General features: G+C 53.9%; 1 protein-coding gene across 2 annotated transcripts in view; it reads left to right on the top strand.

Annotated features, from left to right (window-relative positions):
• Positions 1 to 13,062, top strand: part of IQCK (IQ motif containing K) — a 67,878-nt gene that overhangs the window by 29,861 nt on the left and 24,955 nt on the right. For both annotated transcript variants that reach the window (XM_066383506.1, XM_066383505.1), the window contains one exon: positions 5,406 to 5,490. In XM_066383506.1, the coding sequence (XP_066239603.1) occupies positions 5,406 to 5,490 (85 nt within the window). The remainder of the gene's footprint in view (positions 1 to 5,405; positions 5,491 to 13,062) is intronic.

The raw sequence follows: 13,062 nt of genomic DNA, 5'->3' as shown, positions 1-13,062 counted from the left end.
ACAAGTGAGCATGACCAATGAAACACTTCCTTCTGGAGAAACACTCAGCAGCACTGTTTTCCCTGTGGGACGCACAGACCTGTCTGCTCTGGGGGTGTCTCCTCTAAACCCTGAGGAGCTGTGGCTGCCGTCTCCTGGGACTGACACGGTCATCTCCTCTCTCTGCCTGGACCCCCTGATGCACAGACCTGTCTGCTCTGGGGGTGTCTCCTCTGAACCCTGAGGAGCTGTGGCTGCTGTCTCCTGGGACTGACACGGTCATCTCCTCTCTCTGCCTGGACCCCCTGATGCACAGACCTGTCTGCTCTGGGGGTGTCTCCTCTGAACCCTGAGGAGCTGTGGCTGCCGTCTCCTGGGACTGACACAGTCATCTCTCTCTGCCTGGACCCCCCTGATGCACAGACCTGTCTGCTCTGGGGGTGTCTCCTCTAAACCCTGAGGAGCTGTGGCTGCCATCTCCTGGGACTGACACGGTCATCTCCTCTCTCTCCCTGGATCCATCCCCCCTGATGCACAGACCTGTCTGCTCTGGGGGTGTCTCCTCTAAACCCTGAGGAGCTGTGGCTGCCGTCTCCTGGGACTGACACGGTCATCTCCTCTCTCTCCCTGGATCCATCCCCCCTGACGCACAGACCTGTCTGCTCTGGGGGTGTCTCCTCTAAACCCTGAGGAGCTGTGGCTGCCGTCTCCTGGGACTGACACGGTCATCTCCTCTCTCTGCCTGGACCCCCCTGATGCACAGACCTGTCTGCTCTGGGGGTATCTCCTCTAAACTCTGAGGAGCTGTGGCTGCCGTCTCCTGGGACTGACACGGTCATCTCCTCTCCCTCCCTGGACCCATCCCCCCTGATGCACAGACCTGTCTGCTCTGGGGGTGTCCTCTCTAAACCCTGAGGAGCTGTGGCTGCCGTCTCCTGGGACTGACAGGTCATCTCCTCTTCCTCCCTGGACCCATCCCCCCTGATGCACAGACCTGTCTGCTCTGGGGGTGTCCTCTCTAAACCCTGAGGAGCTGTGGCTGCTGTCTCCTGGGACAGACACGGTCATCTCCTCTCTCTGCCTGGAGCCCCCCTGATGAGTGGTTGCCGCTACTCGATCTGTTATCTTTATTTGACTGAAGCCAGTTGCGCTGATTCCAGAAGAGAGAATGGGGCCTGGTGTGGCCTCCCCGCCCGCTGAAATGGCTGGTGACTCCCAGGGACTTCTCTCTGCAGCCAAGTCCCTGTCATCGGGCCTGACTGCCGCTGGCTTTCTCATGCTCACTCTTGGTGTCAGAACGAGACGATGCCCCTCATTTCACCATGAAAGCAGGGGTGTCACTAAAAGGCGGCTTCACGTTACCACTGACAGGCCTATTAGAAATCTCGTCTCCCCTTTGGAAACATCACTGTGAGGCAGAGGGTTTCATTACGGGGGGCAGGGAGCCCTTTGTTGGGCTGGCCCAGCCTGTTGGTCCCCTGATTTGCGGTCTCCTTTTCTGCTGCTGTTTCCAAAAGAGGAACCCTGTTACCTTGACGATTTCATGACATCAGTCGAGGAAACAGCAGGACAACGGCCGCTGAACGGAGAGGCACGGTGGTCAGACCTCCCCCGGGACAGGTGACGGGCGCCACCTCGTTCTGCTGTCCTGACGTGGGGTGTCCCCGTGGGGCCTCGGTCGAGCCAGTGCCGCCCGTCGTAGCTGCGAGGGGTTCACGGAGAGGAGGCCTCTGTGCCGTGGCTCTCGTCTCCCTCGGAGTTTTCTTCTCTGCGAGCACCAGGCTGCCCTCTGCCTGACCCATGCCTGTGCTGGGACCCTCTGCTCCCTGTGAGTGACCTCTGAGCTCCCTCTGCTCCTCCCTGAGCCTTCGCTGTGTCCCGGTCGGTTCGCCTTCTCGGCAGAAAACTGTGGGCGACCGGGACGGCGTCCCTGCCTCTCCGCTCTGCCTCCGCGTCTCCGCCGTGAAAGACGAAGGTCAGCAACTCGCTGTTGATGTTGTGAAGGTTTAGTGAAACTGCGTGGAAGGTGCCTGTCACCCGGCGCCAGGTGCGGAGGCTCAGGCCGCACTGTTTGCTGAGTGTCCACTGCGTGCCCAGAGTGTGCTCAGGGCCGGGACAGCCGAGAGGAGCGGACACAGGCCCCGTCTCTGCCGCCTGCCGCTTTCAGTGCCGCTGCGGGTTTGGGCATTAATTAGATAATCACACAGCTTTCCACCTCCAAACTGGGCCAAGGACTAGAAAGGAAGTCTGCACAGCGCTCCACGGGGCCCTGACCTAATCAAACAACATCTTCCACTAGCGTTCGAGTAGAGATGGGAAGAGGGAATCAGGTGCACTGGGAGAAGGCGGCGTCAGCCCCCTCGCGCTGAGGTCAGGAGAAGGGCTCCTCGCTGGCTCGCAGCCCTGGGCCTGGAGCGCGGCTCCCCCAGCAGAGCGGAGCGGAGCGGGCAGGTGTCAGCTCTGCCCAGCGGGGCGCCCTGGACGGCAACAACCTGCACAACGGGGTGCAGAGTCCTGGCCGTGGGAAGCGGACCCTGGAGGCAGAGGAGAGCCCTCTCAGCAGAGTCCCCAGTGGGAGGGCACACCTGAGTAACCAAAGGGCCAGCGTGGCCCGAGCGCAAGGAGCAGGGCCGGCCGGCCGGAGGGGCAGGGGCAGCGTGGCCGGAGCGCAGGGAGCAGGGCCGGCCGGAGGGGCAGGGCCAGCGTGGCCCGAGTGCAAGGAGCAGGGCCGGCCGGCCGGAGGGGCAGGGCCAGCGTGGCCCGAGCGCAGGGAGCAGGGCCGGCCGGAGGGGCAGGGGCAGCGTGGCCGGAGCGCAGGGAGCAGGGCCGGCCGGAGGGGCAGGGCCAGCGTGGCCGGAGCGCAAGGAGCAGGGCCGGCCAGCCGGAGGGGCAGGGGCAGCGTGGCCGGAGCGCAGGGCCGGGCGGCCGGAGGGGCAGGGGCAGCGTGGCCGGAGCGCAGGGAGCAGGGCCGGCCGGCCGGAGGGGCAGGGGCAGCGTGGCCGGAGCGCAGGGAGCAGGGCCGGCCGGCCGGAGGGGCAGGGGCAGCGTGGCCGGAGCGCAGGGAGCAGGGCCAGACGGCCGGAGGGGCAGGGGCAGCGTGGCCGGAGCGCAGGGAGCAGGGCCGGCCGGCCGGAGGGGCAGGGGCAGCGTGGCCGGAGCGCAGGGAGCAGGGCCGGCCGGCCGGAGGGGCAGGGGCAGCGTGGCCGGAGCGCAGGGAGCAGGGCCGGCCGGAGGGGCAGGACCAGCGTGGCCCGAGCGCAGGGAGCAGGGCCGGCCGGAGGGGCAGGGGTGTGCGAAGAGCTCTCTGAACAGCAGCCAGCAGTCACGCCCGCCTGACAACACTCTTCTCCTAAACCCATGGCCGGGGCACCAGCATCTCTGAGCAACACGAGGCTCTCCCCGGAAGCCGCTGGTTTTTAACGAGTGAAGGAGAATTAATTTTAAAGGGATGTGGGTTGTTGGTGTCACAGGCCTGAAAACAGGGCAGTGGGAAGCAGCTGACAGACTTCAGCCTCCAGCGATGTCTGAAGACTCCACGGCAGCCCAGAGGAACGGGGACGGACAAGAAGAAATACAAACAAAAACTGAACCAGGGAAAACCCCACGTAGTTCAAATAAAAACGGAAGCAGAACATTAGGGAAAAGTTTGCGACGTTGCTGTGATTTCGAGGGTACACGTCCATCTCTGAAGGAGTCGAAGAATCTCTTTTATCTGGTGTTCTGGGGGTGGGGAGGGGGGGCCGGGGGGCCGGAGAAGCAGCACCTGGCAACCACGCTTCTCCCTGGATACAGTCTCGATAGCCTCCCTGCTTCTCGCCGGTTCTGATGAAGAGCACGCACTGACACAGATATGCTGTGTGCAGGGTGGGGCTGCTGGAGGCAGGGGTGGCGGCTGTTTTTCAGTCAATGTTTGGAGGGAAACAAAAGCCCGGGTCCTGGGGAACGGTGCACAGCGAGCTAGGCTGGCAGCAGGTGCCGGGCTGGGCTTCTGTGAGTGAGGGAAGCCTGGCGTTGGGGTCGGGTTGGTCTGGGCCCCGGCTGGGCCACCTGCGAACTGTGTGACCGTGGACAGATTCGTCAACTTCTCTGCACATGGGACCTGCTGAAAAGTCAAGTGACGGCAGTCAGTAGAAAGGGGGTTCCCAGGCCAAGGCACTTGGGAGTCCCTCACCTGCAAAGTCGTTTTTGGGGACCCTGCCCCGGGAACAGCCTCCCTGTGACCCACATCCTTTCAGAGGTTGTTTTTTTGTTGTTATTGTTTTTTGTTTTTTTTTAACAGAGACAGAAAGAGAGAGAGAGAGAGAGAGTCAGAGAGAGGGATAGAGACAGACAGAGAGGAACGGAGAGAGATGAGAAGCATCAATCATCAGTTTTTCGTTGCGACACCTTAGTTGTTCATTGATTGATTTCTCATATGTGCCTTGACCGTGAGCCTTCAGCAGACCGAGTGACCCCTTGCTCGAGCCAGCGACCTTGGGTCCAAGCTGGTGAGCTTTGCTCAAACCAGATGAGCCCGCGCTCAAGCTGGCGACCTCGGGTTCTCGAACCTGGGTCCTCCGCATCCCAGTCCGGCGCTCTATCCACTGTGCCACCGCCTGGTCAGGCCCTTTTAGAGGTTTATTATTTTGTTCCATATCTGCCAGGTCTTGATTCCTGCTTCTCACAGGGAGTTGTGCTCTGGGGAAACGTAAGAACCAAACCAAAGTCAGACCTGCACGTTCTCGTCAGCAGCTAGTATCTGTATAAAACTATTAGGAGAAAGGGAAAAGAATTTAGCCATGGATTTTATACAAATATGTCATCTAGGATCAAGAATCACATCCCAGTCTGGAAGATTTCACAAGAGTAGACTGACCCAGCACTTGAGACATTTGATTGCTTACTGCGATCTAGTATAACTTAACTTAAAATATTCTTGAATTGCTGCCACATTACACTGGACTGCACCCCGACCAGAGATAAATTCCAATATTTTGCTTTCAGGAAAAAGAGAGACTACTTCATTTCCCTTCAATAGACAGTTAGGAAAAGAGTCCTTTGTTACATACGTCCTGGTCCTCGGGCAGTATCTGAGGGTCCCTCAGCTCTGTCCCTTGCTGTGTTCACAGGGCCTTACGTCAACAACACGTGATCTTGCACCTGCAGGAGTCACACAGACCTCTTCCAACCTCAGTCCTTCAAAGCAGAGCAGGCTACAAGTGATTTAAGATTGAGCTGCCTAAAAACAAAAAGTCTATCCCAGGTTGTAAAATAGAAAATGCAAACTCAAGCCAGAACTTTTCTATGGAAAGCGAGGCTGTTGCTCTCTCTCTGAGGAGGGGAAGTGGACGAGGCACTGAGTCAGAGGGCCCGGTGTGTCATCCGAGGCCTGGCTGAGGCCGCAGGGTGGATTCTCAGGGGCGTGTACCCGTTTTCCTGCCTTTCAGCCCGCGGCCCCCGATCCCGCTCTCCCTCCTGCTGACGGAGAAGGAAGCCGCCCTCATCATCCAGGCCTTCTGGAGAGCTTACCGGGTAAGAGTCCGGCGCAGTGACGGCGTCCGGCCGGCCGGGGGCTTCGGTGACACGGAGGGCCCTCGGGAAAACCTAAGTGTGAGGCAGAGGGTGGTAGAGCTGACCCCCCGACCTCAGAAATGGGGTCCTCGGTAAAAGAGTTCTCAAGAGGGATTTAGAATTTTTTCCAAAACTTATTTTGCAATTATTGTTAAAAGTCTCTTCCAACCTTTTAAAGTTGGATTGACTGGTCTGTGTTACCTAAAAAATAAGATTGCACACAAACTGACAGCAGTACACATTCATTTTAGAAAAATATTAGAAAATCCAGGTAATTCAGGTAAAGCAAATAAATATTTTTGAGTCTTGCCCTAGCCAGATAGCTCGGTTGGTTAGAACACCGCCCTGAAGCACAGAGGTTGCCGGTTCGATCCCTGGTCAGGGCACAGCCAGGAACAGCTTGATGGTCCTGCTTCTCACTCTCTCTCTCTCTCTCTCTCTCTCTCCCTCTCACCCTTCCTCTCTCACTGAAATCAGTAAGTTAAAATAAAAGTAGAAAGAGTTTTAAAAAATATTTTGATTCCCTGATAACTATCACCCAAAAGTTACTGTTGACATTTGGGTGTAAACATTTCTAAACCTAAAAAATCTTAACAAGTTCTTATTTTTGGCCTGCTTTTGTCAGTAACAACCACGACTAGAAAAAGGGATTTTCAGGAGTTTGTGAAGTGTACTCTTAGAGCCAGCACTCACGTCAGCTTCTACCTCACACACTCCCTGTGGTTTCTACTGCACTTAACCATGAACGTTAAAAAAGAAATCAACAAAAGCCTTTACTTGCAGCTTCTTAAACGCCATGAAGGAAAAATCAGTCTTACAAAATTTGTGTGTGTGTGTGCAGTAAAATACACATAACATAAACTTTACCATCTTAACCTTTTTTTTTTTTTTTTTTTTTTTTTTTTTTTTTTCTGAAGCTGGAAACGGGGAGAGACAGTCAGACAGACTCCCGCATGCGCCCGACCGGGATCCACCCGGCACGCCCACCAGGGGCGACGCTCTGCCCACCAGGGGGCGATGCTCTGCCCCTCCGGGGCATTGCTCTGTCGCATCCAGAGCCACTCTAGCGCCTGGGGCAGAGGCCAAGGAGCCATCCCCAGCGCCTGGGCCATCTTTACTCCAATGAAGCCTTGGCTGCGGGAAGGGAAGAGAGAGACAGAGAGGAAGGAGGGGGTGGGGGTGAGGAAGCAGATGGGCGCTTCTCCTATGTGCCCTGGCCGGGAATCGAACCCGGGTCCCCCGCACGCCAGGCCGACGCTCTACCGCTGAGCCAACTGGCCAGGGCCCATCTTAATCATTTTTAAGTATACAGGTCACTAACATTAAAGACCTTCACGCTGTGCTGCAGCCATCACCACCATCCATCTCCAGAACTTCTTTTTATCTTTCTCAATTGCAACTCTTGAGCCCATTAAACAACTTCCTGTTTCTCTCTGCCCCGCCCCCGGCAACCACCATCCTTATTGTCTCTCTGATTTTGACTACTGTAAGTGGAATTCCTCCTATTAGTGAAATCATATAGTATTTGTCCTTTTCTGACTGGTTTATTCCACTCACCACAACCTTCCTTAGGTTTATCCATGTTGTAGCATGTGTCAGAACTTCCTCCTTCCTTTTTTTAAACAGAGACAAAGAGAGAGAGTCAGAGAGAGGGACAGATAGGGACAGACAGGAACAGAGAAATGAGAAGCATCAATCACCAGTTTTTCGTTGCGACACCTTAGTTGTTCATTGATTGCTTTCTCATATGTGCCTTGACCGTGGGCCTTCAGCAGACCGAGTGACCTCTTGCTCGAGCCAGTGACCTTGGGCTCAAGCTGGTGAGCCTTGCTCAAACCAGATGATCCCGCGCTCAAGCTGGCGACCTTGGGGTCTCGAACCTCGGTCCTCCGCATCCCAGTCTGACGCTCTATCCACTGCACCACCGCCTGGTCAGGCTTTCTTCCTTTTTTAAGAGTTTTTAAAATATTCTTGCCAGGAAGTCTTCAAATCCAGAAATCTGAAAGTCCTCACTTGTTATCATGAAAGTAGTCAGATATCTAATCAAAATATATTTTAACCGACTACATTAACAGAAACATCACGTCATATAACAAGCTCTTTGTAGTGAACCATTGTTGGTACTAGGACTTTATAAGTGTTGGCCCTGAGTCAAGGGTCCCGATAGTTATTGCTAGACATCAAGCACTTCTATAGAAGTGGACATGCTTTTCTTTCAAAATACTCAATTAATGGTTAGAAAGCCAGATTGTTTCAACATACAAAACTGAGGGGTTTTTTTTTCTTCTTTTCCAAGTGAGAGGAGGGGAGATAGAGAGACAGACTCCTGCATGTGTCCTGACTGGGATCCACCTGGCAACCCTCATCTGGGGCTGATCCTCTGCCCATCTGGAGCCAGACTCGCAACTGAGCGATTTTTAGCGCCTGAGGCAAGACTCCATGGAGCCATCCTCAGCACCTGGGGCCGATGTGCTTGAACCAATTGAGCCATGGCTGCAGGATGGGAAGAGAGAGAGAGACAGAGAGAGAGAGAGAGAGAGAGAGAATGGGGAGGGGCGGAGAAGCAAATGGGCGCTTCTCCTGTATGTCCTGACTTGGAATCGAACCTGGGGCATCCACACACTGTGTCAACACTCTACCACTGAGGCAACTGGCCAGAGTTGAGTTTTTTTTGTTTTTTGGGTTTTTTTTCAATCCATTTGGATATTGTGGCTGGAATCTGGTCTTGTGAACAGTCTCCTTTCTGAAGTGTCTAGTGGTAAGCCACACGACCACCAGTGGTGCCTTTCTGTTCAGGAATACTTGGTGCAACCGGCAACAGTTGACACAAAAACTGTTCTCTCATGAAGTCCAGATGAGGTTCTCATGGGTACAACGACTGAAATTTCTCTGGCGATTCAGAAAGCAGAGGCCAGCTAAATCCATTGATTGTTGACTCTGTCTAATAAGCTCCTGGTGTTTTATGCCTTCTGCCCATTCGTTTTATTTGATTTGGCCTGACTCAGCTTAGCCACCAGCCTGGCCCACAGTCCCCTCCTCCCACCAGCGTTCCCTCCAGCATTGTGACGGCTGAGAGTCACAGAGGCCATCGATCATTGCCGGTGTCTGATGAACAATACAGTGCAGTGGCTGTCAGCAGCCCCTTCGCGGCTTTGCAGAATTAAAAAAGAAAAAGTCAGAGAGCCCCATCTCCAAGGGCAGAGAAGAATGTGAATCGGAGCCGGTATACCTGTGTCGGTGGTGACCTGGACCGGGGTGAGGGGGGTGCCCCAAGAAGATCCTGCTGACGATGGAGGGGGAGCAAAGGTTTAGACCAGGGGTCCCCAAACTACGGCCCGCGGGCCACATGCGGCCCCCTGAGGCCATTTATCCGGCCCCCGCTGCACTTCCGGAAGGGGCACCTCTTTCATTGGTGGTCAGTGAGAGGAGCACATTGACCATCTCATTAGCCAAAAGCAGGCCCATAGTTCCCATTGAAATACTGGTCAGTTTCTTGATTTAAATTTACTTGTTCTTTATTTTAAATATTGTATTTGTTCCCGTTTTGTTTTTTTACTTTAAAATAAGATATGTGCAGTGTGCATAGGGATTTGTTCATAGTTTTTTTATAGTCCGGCCCTCCAACAGTCTGAGGGACAGTGAACTGGCCCCCTGTGTAAAAAGTTTGGGGACCCCTGGTTTAGACTGAGGCGGCCCCCACCCTGCAGGGCTGTGGAGAGAGCCTGTCCACCCAACACTCCCACGCGGCACCCTCTGTCTCCAGGGCTTAGCTCACGGTGGGCAGGGGCTGCTCAGGCTGGTCACGCCCGGTGAGGCCCCGTCGGGGCCCCGGGGGCTGTGGAGATGGAGCAGCTCAGTCTGCACGGAGCAGCCGGCCGTCACAGCCACGGGCCTCTGCGTGGAGGGCCCTGCCGGCCGTCACAGCCACGGGCCTCTGCGTGGAGGGCCCTGCCAGCTGTCACAGCCACGGGCCTCTGCGTGGAGGGCCCTGCCGGCCGTCACGGTCACGGGCCTCTGCGTGGAGGGCCCTGCCAGCTGTCACAGTCACGGGCTCTGCGTGGAGGGCCCTGCAGAGAAACCACCGCAGAGGCAGCGGAGAGACGGGGGCACGAATCCTCTTTACGACGGATTTCTGTCCCAGTCCAGAGCCCCGGTCATTACTATGGCTAAAGGTCCTCCGTGGAGAGGTTTTAAATTCTAACACGCAGGGTCTCATCCCCTGAGATTCTTATTCAATGGGTCATGTAGGAACAGGAGACTCTGACACGCAGAGCCACCGATGAACAGGAAGTGACTTGCTGTCTGCCCACCAAGCAGGTGGACCATCCAGAACAAATCACTGAACTCAGAATCTTCAAGTCTCTACTTATCTATTTATTCATTCATTCATTCATTCATTTATAGGAAGGAAGGCAGAGACAGACTCCCGCATGTGCCGACCAGGATCCACCCAGAAAGCCCACCAGGGGGCGATGCTCTGCCCATCTGGGGCCACTGCTCTGTTGCAACCAGAGCCATTCTAGCACCTGAGGTGAAGGCCAGGGAGCCGTCCTCAGTGCCTGGGCCAACTTACTCTAATTGAGCCCTGGCTTCGGGAGGGGAAGAGAGAGACAGAGAACCAAGAGGGGGAGGGGAGGAGAAGCAGATGGGCGCCTTTCCTGTGTGCCCTGGCTGGGAATTGAACCCAGGACATCTACACATTGGGTGGACGCTCTACCACTGAGCCAACCAGCTAGGGTGAATCTCAATGTCTTTTTAGGCTGAAAATAATAATAGCTGCCCAGTCTAGCTCACCAGGCTGTCATAAGGAACAAAATGGTTTATTAAAAATATTTTTTAAGACTTTATTTATTCATTTGCAAGCGAGAGAGAAGAGGGGAGGAGCAGGAAGCATCAACTCCCATATGTGTCTTGACCGGGCAAGCCCAGGGTTTCAAACCAGCATCAGCGTTCCAGGTCAACGCTTTATCCAACTGCACCACCACAGGTCAGGCCCCAAAAGGTTTTTCAGTGGAAACAAAATTAGAAAGTGCTCTGTGAACTGTAGATGCAGAAATGAATGGTATCACAATGGAGGTGACTATGCATCCATGTCTTTCCGACTTGAGAAAGTACCAGAGGTTCTACTTCTAAACAAACAGGAGAGGTTTTAAAGACCAACTGGGAGAGCAATCTTTGTCAGTTTTATATATTCTATGAGAAGATTGCTTGCTATGTAGCTGGAATGCCAGCAAGCAGATGGTGATGAGAAATGAGGTTCATACACTCCTTGCCCAAGACCATGGGGCATTAGCCGATCTGGGCACCGCTGCAGACGATGACCTTCAGCAGAACGGTGAAGTCGGTGCGTGTGCAGAAAGTAACTGCTGATGTAACGACAAGGCCGAGGCGAGCAGATGTGGGGCCCCAAGGACACGATTGCTCACGGCCCAGTCTTTGCAACACAGGGAGAAGAAGGCCTGTTGTCAGAGAATTAGCTGGCAAACTTCCTAGGAAACAAGATGTCATTGTACAGCCACACCTGACAACCTCTGAAAGTATTGCAGGAAGCAACAGAACAGTTTTGGGCATAGAAAAAAAATGGCCATATTTATGTGAAAAAGTCTTACTGATATTTTTGTTGTAAAAGAACAGGCACTTATTAGCAACAAAAATCATAGGAATAATGTCTTAGTTTGGGCAGCTGTAACAGAATACCACCGGCTGGGAGGCGTACACAGCGAACATTTATTTCTCTCTGGTCTGGAGACTGGCAGGTCCAAGGTCAAGGTGCTGGCAGACTTGGTGCCCGGTGAGAGTTCTCTTTCTGGCCTGCAGATAGCTGCCTTCCTGCCGTGTGCACTTGTGGCAGAGACAGAGGAAGAGCAAGCTGCCGGATTTCTTATTCAAAGGGCACGAATCCCATCATGGGGACCCCACCCTTGTGATCTCAACTAAACCTAATCACCTCCAAGAGGCTCCACCCCTAATTCCATCCCACTGGGGCTTAGGGCTTCTAAATATGAATATGGGGGGAGGGGCGGTACAGACATCGAGTCCATCACGGGTAGTTTAAAGTAAAATGTGACCATCTCCATTCCTGTCTGACTCGAGACCTTCCCAGGTTAAAACACTGCTTACAAGCTGGTGTGTCTGCCCAGTGCTTTGTCCATATGAACATCTCTGTGTATTTATCCTGCTGTGTTTCTTTATAAACATGGGATATGTTTTGTCAATATGGGCTCACACAGCATTGTGCCTTTTCGTTGAGCACGGAGGGTAAGTTTCCACCCCGGCACACAGAGATCTGTTCTGAGTATTTGCATTGAAGGAGAGCACACTATCCATGTAGTTGGCAGGGAGGAATTTGGCCAAACCGTTTCTCATTCCAAATACTCCCAACCCAAAGTGAGGCCTGAGTCTGCAGGAGGGAAGAAACCTGTAGGAGTCAGTATTGATCTTTATCTCCTCAGCAAGTTCCAACAACGAGTGATTGAAAGGCCAGCTTCTTTTTTCCATTCTGCCTTCTCGTGCTGGTCAGTCAGCCTCAGAGCATTCCTGACTTCCTCTTCCTCCTTTCCAGAGAGGGGTGTCTCCTGGTGCAGCTGTTCCGCTCAGGGGCGTGGGGGATGCATTTCCTCCCTTTGTGTGTAATTAGTCACCTCCCTGTCTTTCCCCTGGGAACAGCAGCCCAGCCAGGTGAGCCTGTGTCATTTAAAGCAGCATTTCTGTCCTCAGGCAGGGGCTTGTGTAGTTTCTGGATGACTTCTGAGCTGGTCCATTTGCGGAGGAATAGTGTCGGGCTCAGAGGCCGTGCTAGACACTTAGGTGTGAGTCACGGTTTCCTTGTGAAGCATTTGCTGCCTAAAACTGCTGCTCGGGACAATTACTTTTTTAATACTTAGCAATTTGGAGGGTGTCGGTCAAATAAGTTTGTAAATATGATAGATATGTTTGCTCGCTTATAGTTTGCATTGGGTGTGGGGGGCAGGCTGTAAGCAGGCAGGGTGGTTATAGCCTAAGGCTTAGTCTTAAGACTAAGCTTTGCCTGACCAGGCAGTGGCGCAGTGGATAGAGCATCGGACTGGGATGCAGAGGACCCAGGTTCGAGACCCCGAGGTCGCTAGCTTCAGTGCGGGCTCATCTGGTTTGAGCAAAATCCTACCAGCTTGAACCCAAAGTCGCTGGCTCAAGCAAGGGGTTACTCAGTCTGCTGAAGGCCCGCGGTCAAGGCACATGTGAGAGCAATCAATGAACAACTAAGGTGTTGCAACGCGCAGTGAAAAACTGGTGGTTGATGCTTCTCATCTCTCTCCGTTCCTGTCTGTCTGTCCCTGTCTATCCCTTTCTCTGACTTTCTCACTGTCTCTGTCAAAAAAAAAAAGACTAAGCTTTTCCCCACACCCTTGACTGATTGCATGATGTGGGGTGCTGCACTCTCATGAGGAATCCCATTCTGCCTCAGATAAGTGACTTTGTATCGGAGACTTCCTTGTTTGTATATTGGAGTAAAGGTTTTGATTTCTACACTATAAAATGGGGCAGAGGAGCCCA

The sequence above is a fragment of the Saccopteryx leptura genome, chromosome 4 (genome assembly GCF_036850995.1).
Source record: "Saccopteryx leptura isolate mSacLep1 chromosome 4, mSacLep1_pri_phased_curated, whole genome shotgun sequence".
In the NCBI taxonomy this organism is placed as follows: domain Eukaryota; kingdom Metazoa; phylum Chordata; class Mammalia; order Chiroptera; family Emballonuridae; genus Saccopteryx; species Saccopteryx leptura.
Note: the sequence above shows the minus strand (reverse complement) of the source record. Positions and strands in the feature narration are given on the sequence as shown.